Here is a 20,858-nt window from a genome sequence, read left to right as displayed (position 1 = left end):
AGATTAAGGAATAGATGAAGGCATTTAGAACAGTGCCTGGCATAACAGGTGCTCAGTCCACATAAGCTGCATTATTCACCCCCAGCTTGAATAGCCAATGTTTTGTTAGCAAACCATTATGCACCAAACCCCGTGCTTGTATTGGGAGTGGGGGAGATAGGTGAGGAGACAGAGCTCCTGCCCATAGGGAGAGTGCAATTCATTTCTTGGTTCACTTTCTGGAGAGGGTGTGGGAGGGATATTTACTGCCCCCTCTTCAAGACTTGGGCTGAACAACGTAATGTGTGTAAAGTGCTTGAAGATGCTTGGAGGCAAGGCAGAGAATAATCACCTTCCTAAAAGGTGCTGAGAATATTTCATATTTGAACTTTATCCATTCCATTCTCTCCGGTTCTTTTTCTGTTCTTCATGTGTCTGGAGCAATCCACATTGTCAGTGAACTTGACTCTTCCGAAATAGTTCTAAGTGAATGCAAAGGGCTGTTTAGATGGTCTTTCATGCCCAGCAATAATGGTTCACAGTATAACATTGATATTAAGAGCTCATAGAAGTTAAGTAACTGACCCAAGTTCACACAGTTAATTCAATTAGCCCAGTGTGAGACCTGTGCTTTAGACCCGGACTCTCAACCTGACTCTTAACCTGTGTCTTCCTCACATTGGTCTTGGAGGTCTTTGAGAGTCTTCTGGGTGATCCGGGATTAGCTCCTTCCCTCCAGAGAAGGCTGGAAGAGCACCAGGCAGCATTTGCACACCGCTTTTCTTTGCTGTCTCTTTGAGTGAGAGGAGACAGATTTCAGGAGCCCTTATGTTGACCCAAGGCTGCTGTGGAAGGGGTTGGGAGGTGGGTAGGCTAATAAAGACTTAGGGTTGAAGGAGACATGGTAAAGCATCTTTAACTCCTCCTAGGGCCCTTGTGTCCAGGTCCTAGTTCTCTGTAGTGAAGACCAAACCCAAGAGATCCAGGGCCAAACCCTAGGCTCCGGGATTTTCCTTTCCTACAGGCAGATTTCTGGAGGAACTTACCTTGGGACTCACATCTCACTTACCCTCCTGCTCCAACATTCCTTCCTTGCTAAAGGTGCATGAGTCTACTTTTTGTCTTCCTTAACCGCCCACCTGCTTTCCTTCCTCCTGTGACAGAGAACAACAGTTTCCATCACCAGGCAGTCTGCGTACTCTGTCGAGGGGCAGGGGAAGAAGAACAGGGGTCGAGATTTACTGGGTACAAGCGTTTGAGGAACACTGGATTAAATAATGCTTCTGGAGTTCAGCTCTCCCTAGGGAAGTGGAGGCAGAGATGGGAAAAAGAGCGGGACTGTGTAGACCAGACTTCTGTGCCAGGGGATGGAAAAGTTGAGAGAAAAGCTGACACCAGTAGGGTCATGAGGATACCACTTGTTTAGATTTCAAACGCGTTCCATTCCACGCTTCACTTAGGACCAGTTGGCTGCCCTGTGTTCAGAGCCTGGACCTCATCTGGCGAATTTCCCCGAGGCAGAAGTGTCACTGGATTCTTTCATGTGTTGGAGTGTAGGCAGCACAGCCCCTTTTAGAAACTATGTGGACACTTTGAACTGTGCTCTTGAGAGTCAGTGCCAAAAGAATGGCATTTCGGGGCCTGGTAAACTTGGGAGAAACTTTTTGATGTCCTTATGAAAGCAGTGTTTTGCTCTGAAGTCAGGGAGGGTGTGTTCTAGCAAAAGAATTGAGCCCAGATCTGCTTTCTCCACGTGCACCAGGCCTCAGAGGAGACCTCCGATGGGGCAGGCCTCCCCTCTCCCGCAAGCCCTCCCCCTACTGCCCGGCACCTCCTTCGTGCTTACAGTGGACGTGGGAAGGCAGAGATGGGGGGAACTCTGTTGGTAGTGTTGTGAAACCCTCACTGTCAGAGCTTTCAGACACCTTTACCGTGTTTCCTTCTTCCCAAATCCCTTTCCACAAGGCCATAAGGCCCTTAAAGACCAGGAAACACCTGAGCCTGTGTGGCGGAGACGGGCACTGAGCCCAGGTTCTGGTCTTTAGCTGTGCCCTCTACCTTGTCCTCTCTCTGTGACGTCAGGCACCTGAACGGTCTCTGCCCAGCCTTAGCCCTGTAGCTGGTTGCTGGAGTGCCTTGTTTATACCCTTGGCCAAGTAGACAGTGGAGTGTAAAGCAAGGCCCAGAGAGGAGGAACTGACCGTGTGACTTAAGTTTCCACTGGCAGGCGTCCGCCCGGATGTACGCTGTGGGCAGGGTCAGCCTGAGTAGCAGCAAATACAATGCTGTGGTTTTAGTTTCTCTGCTGAGCAGGGTTTTTTTGTTTTTGCTCCCCCCTCACCCCTGTTTCTTAGCCCCAGGCTTCTTGAGGGTGCGGACAATGACTTATTCATCTTTTTATCCCACATACCCCAACACAGTGCTTGGCACAAAGACAGCACGTCCAGTAAATGGATTAGTGTTTTTGGCTTAGAATAAACATTGAAAGCCAGATGGAGCTCTTGACTTAGAGGTCTCAGCGAACATGGTGGGGTCCACAGTACACCTGGGGCTGAAGTTCAGGTTGGCCGGTGGGCTATCTCATTTCTTAAATGTGAAATGTCGAAAGACGTCTTCACCCCCCACCCTCATCCCCCCCAGGGGTGTGAATAGAATTTAGCGGACTGTGGGGGCGGTTACTCAGCAGTGCCCGTTCTGGAACTGTCCCTGACAAGGCACAGTGTGAATCCTAGGTTCAGTCAAGATCATTTGATAAGCAAAAAATTATCTAGCAAATTGAGATCAGATGAGGTCAGCTGGGCAGTTCGCCCCTTTTCTTAAGAGTGAAGAATTTGGCTGGCAAGTTATCTTGGCCCTCTTTGGAATCACACTGTAATTCACCTTGACCAGTGTGTGTTTTGAAGGACAGGAAGACTGACTCAATGCTAATCCTAGAATATGTACTGCGTTAATTGTTCCAGGAACTTTCACAGAAAAGCTGGTTTTATTTAAAGCGTACTGCTAATTACACGGGAACCAGCATCTTTTTACCGGCTGAGTGGAACACCGGGGCATGGAGTGTTTCTGCTTGGCCATAAAGAAAGTGAGGCATCTGTTTCCTGTCTGAAGAAAACTTTGCTCTTACCAGTCGTCTTTGTGTGCGGAATCCTCTTCCCCCTTTCATGAACCTTTGTTGTTTTCTTTAATCTGCTGTTGTTTTGGGTTCAAATTTTTTTTTTTTTTTCCTTCACGGAATGAACATTGGTTTGGACCGTCTTGGTGAAGGGTGGGCAGATAACCAGCAAGAAAGGGATGAGAGGAAAAGTGGCGTTTAAAAGCTATAGTTTCGGGCGCCTGGGTGGCTCAGTTGGTTAAGCGACTGCCTTTGGCCTAGGTCATGATCCTTGAGTCCTGGGATCAAGACCCGGGTCGGGCTCCCAGCTCCATGGGGAGTCTGCTTCTCCCTCTGACCTTCTCCCCTCTCATGCTCTCTCTCACTCTTTCTCTCTCAAATAAATAAAGAAAATCTTTAAAAAACATAATAAAAGCCGTAGTTTCATATGCTAATTTTTTATTTTTATTTTTTTTTTAAGGATAAGGAAACCTGTGTGGGTACCAACAATCAGAGCTACATTTGTGACACAGGACACTGCTGTGGACAGTCTCAGTGCTGCAACTACTACTATGAACTCTGGTGTAAGTCCTTGCCCCCCCGGGGGTCTCGGCACCCCAGGGTCCTACCGGTTATTGGCTCTGCTCATTGGGAAGCAGTGGGCTGGGCACCTTTTCTCCTCTCCGGGACAGGTTGTGAGTCAAATCTGTTGCTGGGTCTGGAAGCAGCTGCTCTGTAGAGAAGGAGTGCTCATGGGCTAAAGACTGAAGAATATGGGGGTGCCTGGGTGGCCTCTGCCTTCGGCTCTGGTCATGATCGCAGGGTTCTGGGATGGAACCCCACATCAGTCTCTCTCCTCAGCAGGGAGCCTGCTTCCTTCTCTTCTGTCTCTCTCTGCCTGCCTCTCTGCCTACTTATGATCTCTGTCTGTCAAATAAATAAATAAAATCTTAAAAAAAAAGGGGGGGGTCTGCTAACGAATATGGTCTGAGTCTTCTGAAGAGGCTGTAGTTACCCTGTCTGCTGAGAAAGCTCCTGCCTGGGCTTCCCTCTGATGCCCCCTCCAGTGTGTGCTGAGCAGTGACAACTCCCATCCTTCCCTGGGCCAGGCCAGACACCCAGGCTTTGCCATCTTTGCAAAGAGAGATCACAGCAGCCAAGCCACTGTGAATGCTAGACTAGTCTTTGTAAATAGCTGAAATGCCATTTTCTTGTAAGAACATTAAGGGCTTCCAGAATTTCCTACAGAGCATCAAGGCGCTGCCTCTGTTTCTGGTCCCTGTCAGAGGGATCACCTTCCCCTAAGTCCCTGCTCACGGAGCCCTCCTGGAGCGAGGGAGACTATAGAGGTTTAGCCCCCTCTGTTTCTTCCCCAGTGCTCAAGCTGACATGTCTGGAGGTTTGCTTTCCTGGTGTATCTCCCCCTGTTACTCTCAGCTAACTGCTGTGTGGAAACAGTCCTCATCTCACCACTGGTTTGGTTGAGGCCATGAACATGCACCTTCAGACTTGCACAAGGGTGGTGACATCAGCATAGTCTTCAGGGAGCCAGCCAGGTTCAAGGAGTTCACTAACTTGCTTTGTATTCTAATCTTCTCGAAGCTTGGATGAGATCCCACAGAATGCTGGACAAGGAATGGGAGGACAGGAGAATCCTTAGGTCAGAGAGTCCCCAGGTGACCAGCAGCACGCTGGTTCTCACACCTGTCTGTAGAGAGGAGAAATGGTAGCCTCTTTCCCTAGATAGTTCTAAGCCCTCATCACTCCCTCCATTTGGAAACAAACTGAGCTGGTTCGTCGAAGTGTGTCTTTCCTGGCCCCGTCGTCCTTGTCCTTTCTCCCCTTTTCTCTCTGATCTCCCCACTCCCTGCACACTGGTGATGTGCTCAGTAGGCAGCTGGAAGGGCTATTGTTTGGTATGGAAAGGAAATTAGACTCTTGGCTGTGCAGTCTGTCCCTCTGCATGTAAATGTATCTTATAGCCAGTGGGAATGGTTCCTCCAAAAAGGACTTCTCCTCCTCCTTATCCTTCCCTTTCGAGGACTGAGGACTGGCTCGTCTGCCTTTCCAAGGAATCCAGGGGCAGTCAAGTGTACAGTCCCTTTGCAAGGAGAAGACAGGGCTTGGGGTGTCTATACCAGTCCTCCGTGAATGTAAGCAACCCAGGATTGTTGCTGTTTTAGAAGCGGTCAGGTGGAGGGACTTCCTAGAGGACACAAAGTGCCAAGCAGGTGAACAGACTGTGTTTAAATGTTTTTAGATGCAGATAACTGCAGGGCTCCAATTCTCCCTCCCACCCCTTGTTAAAACAAAAGTCGAAGCTGGGCTGCCCGAAAGCCACAGAGCTGCGGTTGGTTTTTCTGGGGCCCAGCCCAGGCGGCATCAGTTGCAAAAACATGGTGTCGCGGATGGCCTCGTCTCAGATTGACAGAGCCTCCTGGGCTTTTGGCAGAGGCTCAGTAGCCACCAGAATTGGGTCACCGTCGCCGGGGCAGGGGCGGGGCGGGGCAGCGGGGCCTTGAAGACCTAGATGGCAGGGAGGCGGCCTGAGAACCAGGCACTTCACCCAAGGGCTTAAAGAAAGCCAGAGGAGGAGCTGTTGGGTGGCTAATTCTCTCTCTGGTTGTGATCACTCAGGGAAAGGAGGAGGCCAGAGAACAGAGTCTGGATGAGGAGGAAAGACTCGCCATTCTGTGAGGTGGACCATGCTTTCCAAGTTCTGGAGGGACGGACATTGTCAAAGCAAAACTGTCCTCACTGGTGCCCAGAAATGGGTTCTTGGTCAGGAGATGCCCAGCGAGTGTTCTGCCCCACTCCGGAATTCTTTGGTTTTCCTCCTGCCTCAGGGTCTTGACCTCTGCCAGATAGGAGGGAAGATGAGTGTTGGGATAAGCCCCTTCATTTCTTTTTTTTTGAAGATTTTATTTATTTATTTGACAGACAGAGATCACAAGTAGGCAGAGAGGCAGGCAGAGAGAGAGGGGAAAGCAGGCTCCCCACTGAGCAGAGAGCCCAATGAGGGGCTCGATCCCAGGACCCTGGGATCATGACCTGAGCAGAAGGCAGAGGCTTTAACCCACTGAGCCACCCAGGCGCCCCAGCCCCTTCAGTTCTTATCAGAACTGAATTTTGGTCACTTTGAACCCATTTCCCTCAAATTGTCTCTAAACTTTGCCTGACATGTGAAAATAATGGGCTTTGCGTTACTCTTTCTGTTTCTTTCCTTTGGAAGAAAATAAAGTCTCTGCCAGGAAATCCTTGGCAGAGTTTCTGTCAGAGTACCTCTTTAACCACAGTTGCCTACAGAGATGGCCTCGGGGGATAAAAGCAAAAAAGACATTTCCACCAGCCTGCTCACCTCTATGGTGCTGAGTCTTCTGTAGACTGAAGACTTTCTCACACGGGCATGCGCATGCACATGCACACGCACCACTTACCCAGACTCCCTTTCTCCATGTCTTTTTAGCATAACCAATGCAGTAGTCATTCCCGGGCCTGCGTCAGATGGGAAGCAAAGGTCCTGCTTTATCACTGAGGCTATCAGAGCTGGTCATCATCATTACTGTTATCCCATACATGTTTTTAACTTTTAAAAATTTTTAAAAAAGATTTTATTTATTTATTTGACAGAGAGAGAGAAATCACAAGTAGGCAGAGAGGCAGGCAGAGAGCGAGAGTGGAAAGCAGGCTCCCTGCTGAGCAGAGAGCCTGATGTCGGGCTTGATCCTAGGACCCTGAGATCATGACCTGAGCCGAAGGCACAGGCTTAACCCACTGAGCTACCCAGGCACCCCATCCCATACATTTTTATGGTACTTGTCCTTTAATTCATTATTCAATCATTTATTCATTCAGTAAACCCTTATTCCAGGGGGTTCTCAAAATTTGGCAAGCCTCTGAATTTCCTGGAGGGCTTATTAAAACATGGATCTTTGGGTCCTGTTTGCAGTTTTTTATTCAGTAGGTGTGAGGTGGACCTATGAATTTGCGGTTCTGAAAAACCGCAAGAGAGGCATAAACTGTAGAGAGGCATAATCCTTGCCATCAACAGAGAGACCCCTAGCAGAGAGAGGAGATAAGACAAGATGCCCCACTGGTGAGACAAAGTAGAGAGTGGAATATATGCGCCAGAACTTCTGTGAATGTTCAGAAGGACAGTTTGCTTTGGCTAGGCAGGGTGTAGGCAGGCTGCATGGAAGAGGTGGCATCTGAAGTGGGCGCTAAAGGGTGCATAGGATTTAAACATAGGAATAAGGGTAGACTGGTTTCACAGGCAAGGGAACCCAGTAGGCCAGGGCCCCACGGGAAAGAACAGAGTGTGCATGATGTTGACCTTTCCCCTGGGGCCATGGGGCTTGTCTGGGAAGGAATGGGAGATGAGGGTACTAATGTGCTTGGAACTCTGTTACATGTGAGACAACAAGAAAGGTCTTCGTGCACATCAAGAACAAACCTGTGAACAATGCCTGTCACCTCCGTGTGTCAGTTCCTTCCTGTGAAGGAACTGTTCACCTGGGTGCAGCTGACAGATTGGGTCAGTGCGCCTCACTCCAAAGCAACCCCCTCCAGCACTGTATGTGTCAGACTGGAGGGGTGACGGGTCCTGGTCGTGGAGGGTCTCAATTGTGTGTGTTTGATTCCCATCTGAGGATGCCCCTCATGGAACAGGCTGAGCAAAGATGGAAACCAAAATTGAGAGAGGCCACCAACATGTTCAGGCCAAAGAACCTGAAGCTGGAACTCCTGATTCTCATCCTAGGAGTCTTTCCACATACCACACTACATTGTGCAGGGAGAGCTTGGAGCTGGGAATTTCTGCTCCTGAAATAATTTCAGGGACCTTCGCTCGGGCACCAGTTTCCCCTTGTTTGGGCCTTAGTTGGGGAGAAGGGAGTGTTTCTGGACAGTGGAATTCCCCTGAGGTGGCATGAAACAGACTGTGAACAAATTCACTTGTTTTTCACCTGCTAACTTTTTCTTTTTAGCTTATCCTAAGATGTCCATTGTTGAGCTGCTCATAACAAAAGCTCAGAGCATTTGCCACCCTTAGCAGAGTGGGAAGTGGATTGGACTTCTTCCAATCTGCGATTGGACCTTCTTCTAAGCTGCGATTGGACCTCTGTTCCAGAGGTCCAGGCTTTAACCCACTGGGTTAAAGTCCAGGCTTCTCTGGACAAGGATAGGTTGATCAGTAGCGCTCGGGCTGGTTTTCCAGTGAATTTAGTGAAGAACAGAACCTAGAAGCAGACTTGGACTTGTTTCTCATCCTTGCTTTTTTAATGGAGTATTTTTGGGGAGAATTTAAAGAGAAATGGAAAGAAAACCCTTCCCATCTGTGGTCACACTTGTAACAACAGTAGTAGTAACAATCTAGGAAACTTACCATACGCCAAGCGTGGTTCTGAGTATTAACTCATATGGACCTCACAACGACTGGTAAGGTAGAAATCATTATTCTCCCTGTTCTACAGATGAGGGAAGTGAAAACAAAATGACCAAGGTCACAAAGCTAGGCAGTGGTTTTGTGAGCTGTGATCTGAACCAGGGTCACTGCCTCTTCTCTTTAGTAATCTACAGTCGTGCTTCTAAGAAGCTTGTCCAGTCTTTGAGATGAACTTGTAAGCCTTTCATGGGCTTCTTTTCCCAAATTGGGGCCTTTTCCATAGTGGCAATGGTAGAAGCTCCTCTAAGCACTGCAAGACGCCAGGGAGGTCACCCGCCGTCCTGTGGGGTAGAAGGAGAGCTAATTCACAGTGTGCTTTGGCTTCCTAATGAGGAATTTCCTGCCCATTTGGGGAGTGGTATTTTCCCAAGTTTATAGTGAACTCAGGGCACATGACTCAGTTCCTACAGTGGGCTGTAATTGTTTTTCAAAACATGTTTTCTATTTTGCTTAGCATGACAAATCCTCCCCACCATGAGGTCACAACGTTCAAAGTTGTCATTGGGAAATGTAATCTCTGGATAGGTGTGTGTTTGGGGAAGAAGAGCGTATGCTTTTGTGTGTCTCTTTCATTAGGTTTTTCTTTTTTAAACTTGTTTGTAAGATCTAGGGAAAGGATCAAAAGTTTGTAGGACTCCATAGGGGACCAGTCTGGGTATTATCCCTTTTAAACTTGGTGGGACACTACTTTGACCAAAATGGCTTTCAAGAGAGTCCATTTTGTGGGGACCCAGATGAGAATGCCTTCTGCCTTTCCACATTAACTCCATCAAGTGGGATCAACTCATTGAGGGTGTTTTCTGGCCTGCGCTAACACTCCATCTTGCCACTGGACCCATTCTTTTTCCAAGTTAGTTTTCCCTCAGTTTTGATCTACACAAATAAGCTTCTGTTGTAGTATATTAGAAATGAAGGAATTATAGGATTCCTGGGCACAGTGGATTAAGCATTTGTCTTTGGCTCATGTCATGATTGTAGGGTCCTAGGATCAAGTTCCAGGTCAGGCTCCTTGCTCAGCTTCTCCCTCTGCCTGTCGCTCTCCCTGCTTGTGTGCCTCCTCTCTCTGACATATAAATAAAATCTTAAAATTAGGGGCACCTGGCTGACTCAGGCAGAAGAGCATGTGACCCTTGATCACAAGGTCGTGAGTTTGAGCCCCACATTAGGTGTAGAGGTTAGATTACATAAATAAATAAATAAATAAATGAAAACTTAAGGAAAAAAAAAAGAAATGAAATTAGAACTTAGTTTGAGACTTAGATAAATATAACATCATACAACTGGCACATAGTGGGGAGAGTTTTTTTTACCCATAATACTGTGTTAAAAAGTAAGGTGGTGGAGTTTCCGTGAACACATGAGTGGTTCTCTTAGCTATGACTAAGGCAGTTTTGCCAAGGGTGTGTATTCCAGTTGTCTCATTTCTTCCCCCAGTCTCCTTCTGCCCTGCTTAATTTTTCCTTTAAAATTAAAAAAACAAAACAAAACAAAACAAAACACTACCTCCCTTTTTCTATTATACTTCCAGTTTGGTGGATCTCAGCCTTTTTTCTGGAACAAGAATTCTCAGGAATTCTAGTGACACTCTAATGAATGCTTCAATCCTTTCCCCCAGAAAAACCTATAAAGACACCGTGTTGGTCAGGATAGGTTATAGGTAGGTCAGGCTTCGTGACAAAGAAGTCCAACGGAGTAGCCAGAAACAACGTGTTTACTTCTCACACTCTGTCCATCGCAGGTTGGATGGGAGCTTGGTTCCCAGCCAATCATCATCCTGATGCCAAACTGATCCTGAAATCTCTGTCTGGAATAATGCTGACTGTCACGGTAGAAGGAGGACTACAGGAAGGAAGGTCTTACATAAACAAGAGATATCCTGGTCTCTAAGTGACAGAAGTCACTTCCAACCCTTGTTCGTTAGTTAGAACCAATCCCGAAGCTGTGCCCAATCATAAGGGAGCCACAAAGGTCAAGCTTACCCAAATGCCCAGAAGGGGAAAACCAGAAATATGTGGCCAACATGAGAATTAGTACCTGAGCTTTTTCTCATTAAAAGTGTGTGTTTATTTATTTATTTTTCAAAGATTTTATTTATTTATTTGACAGACAAGAGATCACAAGTAGGCAGAGAGGCAGGCAGTGGGGGGAGGGGAACAGGCTCCCCGCTGAGCAGAGAGCCAGATATGGGGCTCCATCCCAGGACCCTGGGATCATGACCTGAGCAGAAGGCAGAGGCTTTAACCCACTGAGCCACCCAGGGAGCCCCAAAAGTGCGTGTTTAAAAAGAAAATCCTGGGGCGCCTGGGTGGCTCAGTGGGTTAAGCCGCTGCCTTTGGCTCGGGTCATGATCTCAGGGTCCTGGGATCGAGTCCCACATCGGGCTCTCTGCTCAGCGGGGGGCCTGCTTCCCTTCCTCTCTGTGATCTCTTCCCTTCCTCTCTCCTACTGTGATCTCTCTCTGTCAAATAAATAAATAAAATCTTTAAAAAAAAAAAAAAAGAAAGAAAGAAAATCCCGACTGGCTCTGTCAGGAGAGTAGTGCCACTCTCAATCACGGGGTTGTGAGTTTGAGACCCATGTTGGGGGTAGAGTTTACTTAAAAACAGACCAAAAAAACCCCAAACAAACAAAAACAACAACAAAACGTTAAAAAAAGAAAAGAAAATCATGTTATAAAATGAGAAATATTTCCCCTAGATCGCTTATCTTGCAGCATAAAAGTTAAAAGTTGGTTTACCTTCAGGTAAGAAACTACTGAAAAAAATGACTTGGGAGGTAAAAACTAGTCGAGTCAGATGCAGTCATCTCTCGGGAGAATGTACTTTTTCGAATTTGAACACGACAGAGGTGCTACGGATTGTGAGATTATGCAGGACCATGGAAGAGTGGTGAGCCCAGAACTGCTTAGACAGGACTCTCAGATAGATCTGGAGCTAGGCGCAGTGTGCTTATCTGTGCTGCCTGCTACAGGATAGCAACAGGGAGCCACTTGGCTCCCAGAGCTCCTTTCTGGCCTCAGCCCCACTTCAGAGGGCCCCTGTGACAGTATATATCTAGTCCTCAGTCAGCCAGCAGCCACAGGAGAGAAATGTCAGTGAAATTAAGCAAAGGTCCGCAGCAAATCTGGTAAGAACCACAAGGGAGACTTCTGACTTCAATTTAACGTACATGTTCTCTGGTCAGATCTTATTATTTTTTTTTTCCCCAAGATTTTATCTTTAAGTCACCTCTACACCCTATGTGGGTCTCAAACCCATAACCCTGAGACCTAGGGTCACTGGCTCTACTGACTGAACCAGCCAGGAACTGGGGTTTTTCTGTCTGCCTAGGTGATAAAGGGACGAAATCTGCTGCCTGTCATCTTGTTGCCAGGCCTCTGCAGAAGGTTCCAGTGCACACTGACACGGGCTTAGACACTGTAGGAGCCCTACAGTGGTGTTGCCAGCCTGCCAGGGCCAGATGGCTGCGCTGCCATCCCGTCTCATTCTGTAGAGGTGGCTTTGTGGGGAGAGTCTCCAGGGACACCCCTGGGGGGCAGAAAAAGCCATTGCCCGAGCCCACACCCTAAGCGTCAGTGCTATCTTTTAGAATATTGTATTCTGGTACAAACAGAAAAAAAAAAAATCAGAGAACTATTCCTATATAAGGCTGTGTGAGGGAAATGTGGGTTGGATTTGGTTTGGTTTTTTAAGTAAGCTTTACACCCAATGTGGGGCTTGAACTCACAACCCCAAGATCAAGAGTCACATGCCCCACCGACTGAGCCAGCCAGGTGTCCTGGGGCTTTTTCTTCTTTTTAAAAAAATGGTCTTAACTCATTCTGACAAGAGACACATGGAAATAACTTGAATTCTAACCACAAATTTATAATTACAAAGCAGGTTGTAAAAAAATACATGTAGCATTGGTAATGGAAAAAATAATTCAAAGTTATTCAGGAATAGAGAATAAATGAGCAACCATCTGTTCTCACTTAGTAACAACTCACCTTAAAATTATTCCTCAGATAAGGGCACCTAGGTGGCTCAGTGGGTTAAGCCTTTGCCTTCGGCTAGGGTCATGATCCCAGGGTCCTGGGATAGAGTCCCGTATTGGGCTCTCTGCTCGGCAGGGAGCCTGCTTCTTCCTCTTTCTCTTTCAGCCTGCCTCTCTGCCTACTTGTGATCTCTGTCTGTCAAATAAATAAATAAAATCTTTAAAAAAAAAATTATTCCTCAGATAAATTTTTTATTGAGAAAAAAGTATTCTTTTTATTTCAAAGAAGTATATGTTCATCTTAGAAAAATTAGAAATGGGGGTGCCTGAGTGGCTCAGTCGGTTAAGCATCTGCCTTCGGCTAAGGTCATGATCCCAAAGTCCTGGGATCAAGTCCCTCCTTGAACTCACTGCTCAGCAGGGAGCCTGCTTCTCTCTCTTTCTGTTAAATAAAATAAAATAAAATAAAATAAAAAGAAATGCAGATTAGCAAAAAAAAAGGGGGGGGGGATCTGGTACCAGAAACTTTACTGTTCTGTCTTCCGGGAGTAGCCCCATGATTAACTTCCTAACCATCCCTCTAGATGTTTATATATGCTCTTTTTTTTTTTAATAAGAAAAAAAAGTAGGATTATATTTTATACTGTTTTGTAATTTGCTTTTTTCATTCTAATACTAGAGACATCTTTATATGTCAGAAGTAGTATTCTGTGAATATATTTTAATGATTCATGTCATTCCCAGAGGAATTTCAAAACCTATCCAGAAATTTATTATTGTTATTATTTTTAAAGATTTTATTTATTTAATTGACAGAGACAGCGAGAGAGGGAACACAAGCAGGGGCAGTGGGAGAGCAGGAAGCAGTCTTCCTGCTCAGCCGGGAGCCGATATGGGGCTCCATCCCAGGACCCTGAGATCATGACCTGAGCCGAAGGCAGAGGCTTAATACACTGAGGCACCCAGGCACCTCTAGTCATAGGTATTTTTAAGTTTGATTTAGTTTGTTTCCAGTTTTATAATTTGAAGGCAGAACCTGAAATTTTTTATAATCCCACTATTTAAAGATAAGTCACTATTTTTTATGTTTTTCCTTCCAGTCTCTTCCATATGTATATATATGTATTTTTTTAAAAGCAAAATTGCTCATTGATTTAAGAAAATTTTAAAGGATTTTCTGCTTATAATTGAAGATTGGAGTAGGGGTCTTATATTGGGGTCTGTCAAGATTCTCTGAGTATGATCCAAGAACACAGTGGGAAATGAGAAAAAAATAGTCTGCCTGTAGAAGAGAGGGCTGTGGGCCTTCTCCCCTGTTCCCTTACCTACCCCTCTCTGGAGCAAGAAGAAAGAGGGGCAGCCTGCTAATGGCCCTGAGTCTAATGAAATCACAGCCCAAAGGGAGGTGGGAGTGTTATTTGCAACTCTAGGAGATGGAATTGTACCAGATTATATCAAGAGCGGAGGAAGTCATTTACACTCTCTAGGGAAGAGATGGACCTGAGGCAATTAGAATTTTTCCACCTGTAACTTGAGTGACTCTTGGGTTATACCAGTGTACGTGGTAGAGAAGAACCCATAATCTTTTTGGTGATATCAAGAGAACCCTAAGAATTCCTTTATCAGGAGAACCCACGAGGCCCCTTGTAGTTGCTAATCTCCTGGGATTTTGAGGGGCCCTTTGCTTTTGGTGAGCAGCCTGGAGTAGTAGCAGGAAGCGAGGCTGGGAGCTGGCCTTAAGGTCTTGAGCAGGGCTTGGGGGAGGGGTGGGAGATGGGTAACCAGAAAGCCAGAATCATGTTCTCAGAGATCCCTTAAGAGAGGATGAAGATGTCCTAAAAGGTGAGCATATTTAATGCTCGCCAAACCCGAAACCTAGGTTCAGTGGCGTTAGGAAGGGGGGCCTCCTGCCCTCTCCCATCCCATCTTTCACTCGGGCACGAACATTTCTAGAAACTGAACACGGGTTCCAAATGTGGCTTCACCCAGGGAGGCCTGACATTGCCAGCTTTGACCAGGTGGGCGCCGGCCGGGGACTGCTGTGTTGGGAAAGCTGCTGCTCTGGCTGGTGCTCACGGCGCCTGTGTGCCTCTCTGCCCTGCCTCCCTGCCCCCAGGGTTCTGGCTGGTGTGGACCATCATCATCATCCTGAGCTGCTGCTGCGTGTGCCACCACCGCCGAGCCAAGCATCGCCTTCAGGCCCAGCAGCGGCAGCATGAAATCAACCTGATTGCCTACCGGGAAGCCCACAATTACTCAGCGCTGCCATTTTATTTCAGTATGTATACCCAAAGCCGCCAGACCGTGGGCCCTGCTGGGCCCCTTCGCCCAGCGTAGTGCGGAGTCGCACAGGTTGGGGAGTCAAGGGGCGCTCACCTGTAGCACAGAGGAGCTGGTGCTGTGGGCGGGGCAGCCTGAAGCCATTGGGCTGTTCCAGCCCCACCCTGGCTGGGTTCTGACCAGGTGTCTGATGCTTAACTGATGCTTTCCTTAAGGCAGGTGGTCAGATGGTGTACGATGAGTGAACCAAGATTTAGATGCCTGTGGCCTGAAATATTCCCATTTTACTTAGCGCCCTGTGACATCCCTGAGCAAAAGCTGCCATGAAAGGGGCAGGAATTGGGGGTGGGTAATGCTGGCATGTCCCGAGAACTGAGAAACTTCAGTGACTCCCTGAAGGACACTCACCTGACTTCCCTGAGGGCTCCTTACACATGACCCTCACAGGGTCCAGGGAGGTCCATCTTGTCCTAAAACCATTCTGCCATGTGTTCTACAGAATAAAGTGCTCACAGGTCTGGAATTCCACATCTAGAAGGGTTTTAAGTGTTTAGCTCAGTGCCTGGCATATAGTAAGTGCTCAATAAATGCTAGCAGTTCTTATAACCAGACCATGTGTGCCATGAGACATTCAGCACATTCAAAAGATAACTTACCTGGAAGGCTGATAATAAGGCTTGGCAGGCCCCTCACCCTTCACTGGTAACCCACTGGCTTCTAATCTGAGTCAGGATGAAGTTAGGTTTGTCTTTCCAGACCATCTCCAGCCATACTCAAGTGAGGGACGGAACACATTTCCAACCTCCCAGAAAAAGGGCCTTTTCATGGCCCATACATCTGGAAAGCGGGGGTGGGGGGGTGGGGGGCAAGAAAAAGGCGGTCATGGAGTCTTAAATTAGGATCCCCAACCCTGAGGCCTATGGGACACAGGCAGAGGACACAGTTTGAGCGAGAAACACGAGACTCCGGGGCATGTGGAAATGGATACGCTCTGGGCAGAAATGATCTCCTGGCCACCCCCGATTTGCCTAACCCTCTGCCTTACCTCCAGACGGGCAGAAGTCTTGCCTGTGAAGCAGCTTCAGGGGCTCTCGGATTTCATGGAGCTAGATTAGGTCACTCCCAGTCTGTCCGTCTTTCTGCACAAAATTGCCACACCCCTGTGCCCTGCCCATGAGCCAGAGCTGGGGCCAGCCCCTGCTCCCCCGTGGGTGTACTGGGGGTGGGAAGAGACATATGTTGAGTGCGAGCTTTGCAGGCTGTTCTCGAACAATTGCCAGTGCAGTAATTTCTCCTCCCTGCCTCCCCGTTTTAGGGTTTTTGCCAAACTATTTACTACCTCCTTATGAGGAAGTGGTGAACCGACCTCCGACTCCTCCCCCACCGTACAGTGCCTTCCAGCTACAGCAGCAGCAGCTGCCCGCACAGTGTGGCCCCCCAGGCGGCAGCCCCCCAGGCGCCGATCCCACCAGGGGCCCCCAGGGGGCGCAGAGCAGCCCCTTGTCTGGGCCCAGTAGAAGCAGCACCAGACCTCCGAGCATCGCTGACCCTGAGCCCTCTGACGTGCCCGCCAGCACAGCAGCCACCAAAGCCCCTGGAATGGAGCCCAGTGGCTCTGTGGCCGGCCTGGGGGAGCTGGACCCTGGGGCCTTTCTGGACAAAGATTCCGACTGTAAGGAGGAGCTGCTGAGAGATTACAGCTCAGAGCAGGGCGGCGGCCTCCCCGATAGCAAAGACAAGACGCCCGGCAGACATCGCCGCTTCACGGGTGACTCGGGCATTGAGGTATGTGTGTGCAGCCGAGGCCACCACGACGACGATCTCAAGGAGTTCAACACACTCATTGACGATGCTCTGGATGGGCCCCTGGACTTCTGCGACAGCTGCCATGTGCGGCCCCCCGGTGACGAGGAGGAAGGCCTCTGCCAGCCCTCCGAGGAGCAGGCCCGAGAGCCCGGGCACCCCCACCTGCCACGGCCCCCTGCGTGCCTGCTGCTGAATACCATCAATGAGCAGGACTCCCCGAACTCGCAGAGCAGCAGCTCCCCCAGCTAGAGCAGGCCCGGCCCGTGCCGGAGAACTTGGCAAAGCAACCAGGGTAGGGGAGCAGCAGGAGAGAAGCATTAAATGACTTTCAGAGAAAGTGGTGCCGCCACTGCATTCTTCGCCCCCTCCCCGCCGGTCCTGCGTTTTCCCGCACCTCCAGGTACCGCTTGGGGAGCGGAGGCCTCTCCGCCCACAGGAGCACAGTGTCGTGGAGAGCCAACAGGGTGGCTCGTTCTCTGACTCGTTCCTCATACCCGACCCTGTCCCCTTTTCCTCTTTTCGAGTCGTATCTCGCTACCTGCCCGGGTCAGAGAGATGTGTGTTTCCGAGGCCCCGACGGAGGAGGCCGAGACTGTGCCCTGAGGTGACTCTTAGTGGTGGAGTGGATTTGTGCTCTGGTGTTTGGTTTAAGAGAACTTCTCTGTGTCTCAGTCCAGGAGAGGTGGCAGGGCTCAGCCCTGGGTGAAGAAGGAAGGAAGCCCGCAGAGGCCCAGGGATTGTCACCCTTTGCTGCCAAGGTGTGCCCAGACAGAACTGGGCTAGTCCTGGGGGAGGACGAGAGCAGACAGGCAGTTAACAAGGTTGGTAGGAGGCCTACTGCTCCCTCAAATCCCTGGTCATGAGGTCGATGTACCACAGTGCATTCATGAGGGCCCTTCCCAGCAGGTTCTGGCTGGCACAGCCTGGTTCAGGGTGAAAGATTCTATCACCTTCTTTTTGGCTTTTCCTTAAACAACAATAACAACAGTAACAGCAACAGCAAGCTGAAAACAAGGACTTGACCAGCGGGCCGGCAAGAATTCTCTTCTGGAAAAGGGAAGTTGGTGGCTCTATCCCAAGTTGACCTTCAAAGAGCCTGGCTGCTATTGAGCCGGGAGGAGATGTTTTGTGTGCAGGCTTGGGTGGGGGCTCTCTCGGAACTTCCGTGGGAGCACAGCAGAGCCCAAGCCGTGGGGGAGCATCTGGTGTAGCTTGCCACATCTCTACCCTTCGGGCTGTGCCTGTAGGTGACCAGGGTCTTCTCCCCACCCAACACAGTCTGCAGGGCTGTGGGTCCTAAGAAAGGGCAGCCCCATGGCCTGGCTTTTACACAGTATTTTCTCTTGATTCTGAATAAGTTCTTCTGTTGTATTGTTTTTGTTTTTATTTTTAAACTGACCACTTGGGGAAAAAATGGCTTGGTTATCTGTGGCTTTCATGCCCTTCCCCTACCCTTCCGCAGCCCCCTTTTTGAGTGGGCTGGCTGATTTTTGTAGCCTCCATAAAGAGCCTGAGTGGCCCAGGTAGGAGGGCGAAGGCAGGGGTCCGGAAGGACCGCGGGATCCTTATTACTGTGGTTTGGCTTCAGATAACCAGTCGAGCTTTGATAGGAATAACCTGATGGAGAAAGCAAAGAGCTAAAACTCACATTCCCTGTCCAGTGCTGTTCATATGAAGAGTTTGGTTTTCCCCCCACTCTTGAACGATGATATTCACATTAGGCGTTGATGTTACAGTAAGAAAGGGAGAAAATATATATATATGTACAAAAATAGACAAATCCAAGGCTGTGAGGTGAACGAGTGTCTGCGTTTGGAGTCCACAAAACCAAAATCCATGTTGAACAAAGTGAAGTCTGTGTACAATGACTTTTTGGATAACCTGTGTGTGTCTGTCTCATGTGTGAGCCCCCAGCCCTGTTTTCCTGTGAATATACTTTGAACGGCAGCCATTGTGCTCGCGTCAACCACACGCTTGGAGCAGATATGGCCCTCTCAAGGTAATTTATTTTACACATTTACTGTTTACTGAACAAATGTCTGACTGTGTACTCGGGTGTATCCAGCAGCATCGTCGATGGCAGCCCCCCCCGACCCCCCACCCCCACCCTGACGTCTGCCAGAGATAACTGTGCTCGGAGTAGAGGCTCTCTCTCCTCTACCCAGCCCTGCAATTTGCACATTGCTCCGTGGACACTCGGAGGCCTGTGTTCTGTTCCCCTGTAAGTGGAAATGTGCCCTGAACCTTTCTGCCTCCCTCGGCTCCTCCTGGCCCTCAGTATCAGCCCCCAACGGGGTGTTCAAAACCACTCGGCACAGAAGGCAAAGGTGGGCCTTCCGAAGCTGGATTGGATGGATCTTCAGTGACAAATCCGGGACTAGCTGTGGCCCAGCCGTTGGCCCCGGCCGGAATTGCCAGGACAGTTTGGCAGACGCCGCAGTGCCACAGGGCTTACCTCTCTTTGCCAGGGCCCCGTGCACGCAAGTAAGCCGGCGTGTGGCAAGAATGGGCGGGAGTGCGTCAGCAGCCCTCGGATGCCTGGCCTTCCACCTTTAAAAAAAAAAATTAAAAAAAAAAAAAATAATAATAAGATAAAAATCCCGAACAACTCACTGAAGTCTGAGAGGGGATGGAGTTTTACCAAAATGAATCCTGCTTCAGTTAACTGATCACATGGATGAATCCTGGCCCTCTCAAGTTTCCTTCCCCGGCTGGAGTGGGGTGCGGGTCTGCGCGCTAACTGTTGGGGTCACTGCGGCCTCCTGCCCTCCAGGCATGAGAACAAGTGAACGCAGCCGCCGGAGCCAGGCTCATTTCCAGCGGTCACGCAGTCTGGCCCCTGCCAGCGGGACTCCCCTGCCAGGAGAGAGATGGAAAGAGAGAGCCGGAGGACTGGATAGGAGGCCGGGGAGATCGGACTGAATCTGGTTTGCCCAGTGAACAAGAAGAAAGGGCTTGGTCTGGCCGAGGGTTTGGTGCTACAGTCGGAAGATTTGCAAATGCTAACACATTCCTGTGTGAGGCACATCACCATTTGTCAGTTGTTGTGAATATGTGTATTTTAAGCAATAAGATTCCGCTGGTCAGACTTTTCTGGGCAGTCTCGGTGACGCATTTCCTGTGCTGTGATTGTTCTGAAGACAGAGTGGCTGTAACCACTGTGAGAAGCCCAAATAAAATCGATCCCCAAAACGCGACTGTTTTTTTTTTCTTGCACACCTTGTTCTTTTCTCCCCGCTTACCCTCAGACTTCAGGAGTCTGTGCCCCAAGATTCCTAACTGCAGGCCCTTCTCCCTTCTCCACACAGGCTGTGAGAAGGCACCTTGCAGGGGAGAGCAAGCCCCTTGGCCTGAGGGGAGCCTATGGGGCACAGGGCACGTTCGGGGGCAGTCCTTTTGAGGCCACACTTTGTCCTGAGGGTTTGGGGACAAACCCTCTCTCTGCTAAGGGTATATTTCTGAGGTTTGGAATACTTTGTAAAATCCCACAAATAGGTTAAAAATGCAAAGAAAAGCCGAAATGAGTTCTGTTAGACACCTAGAAGCTAAAATAGCATTTGAAAGAATGCAAGCACTCCGTGAGATCTTTTATTTTTACTTAATTTTAATTTAATTTAGTTTAAATTTTTTTTTCTTTTTTTTTTGAGAGAGAGGACAAGCAGGGAGCAGAGGGAGAAGCAGGCTCCCCACTGAGCAGGGAGTCCGACACGGGACTCAATCCCAGGACGCCAAGATCATGACCTGAGCCGAAGGCAGATGCTTAACCCACTGAGCCATCCAGGCACCCTCAAAATAATAAAAATCTTTAGGGAAAAAAATAATAGAAATTTGGATGGGCCCTGGAATTCAATATACAAAACATGTTACTGAGTCTCCCACTTTGTGCCCAACACTGAGCTGGGTGCTGAGGAGGATGTAAAAGAAGTAGAGAAGACAAGGTCCGTGCCCTCTGGAAGTTGGGTTACAGGCAGGAAGACAAAGCACCCATGTGAAATGGTCAGCAAGAGGAGGTAGATTGAGATGCAGTGAACGGTACAGATGCGGGGAATCCTGAGGAATCACAGGGCCTCGTTTGAGGGCTGTGTACCAGGCAGGGACCTGAGAACTGGTGTTTTAGGCCTTGGGAGAGCAACAGGTGTGCCAGCCTCTCCCACTGTGAGCCAGTCATTCCTTCCTAAAACTGTCCTTTTACCCCCTGCTAGAGACTGTCCTCCTAGAACTTCCAAGCAGCTATAAATCCCTGCTCTAAGGGAAGGAACAGGCTTCAACCTCTGCCCAGGAAGG

The 20,858-nt window shown here is 48.9% G+C and overlaps 1 protein-coding gene across 2 annotated transcripts in view; it reads left to right on the top strand.

Moving 5' to 3' along the window:
• Positions 1-19,766, top strand: part of WBP1L (WW domain binding protein 1 like) — a 61,404-nt gene extending 41,638 nt beyond the window's left edge. For both annotated transcript variants that reach the window (XM_004749364.3, XM_004749365.3), the window contains exons 2-4: positions 3,552-3,654; positions 14,605-14,766; positions 16,084-19,766. In XM_004749364.3, coding sequence (XP_004749421.1) covers positions 3,552-3,654; positions 14,605-14,766; positions 16,084-16,823 — 1,005 coding nt within the window. In that variant the 3' untranslated portion in view covers positions 16,824-19,766. The remainder of the gene's footprint in view (positions 1-3,551; positions 3,655-14,604; positions 14,767-16,083) is intronic.
• Positions 19,767-20,858: the final 1,092 nt, after the last annotated feature.

Source organism: Mustela putorius, unplaced genomic scaffold, assembly GCF_011764305.1.
Source record: "Mustela putorius furo isolate JIRA1106 unplaced genomic scaffold, ASM1176430v1.1 tig00003909_pilon_pilon_pilon, whole genome shotgun sequence".
Lineage (NCBI taxonomy): Eukaryota > Metazoa > Chordata > Mammalia > Carnivora > Mustelidae > Mustela > Mustela putorius.
Note: the sequence above shows the minus strand (reverse complement) of the source record. Positions and strands in the feature narration are given on the sequence as shown.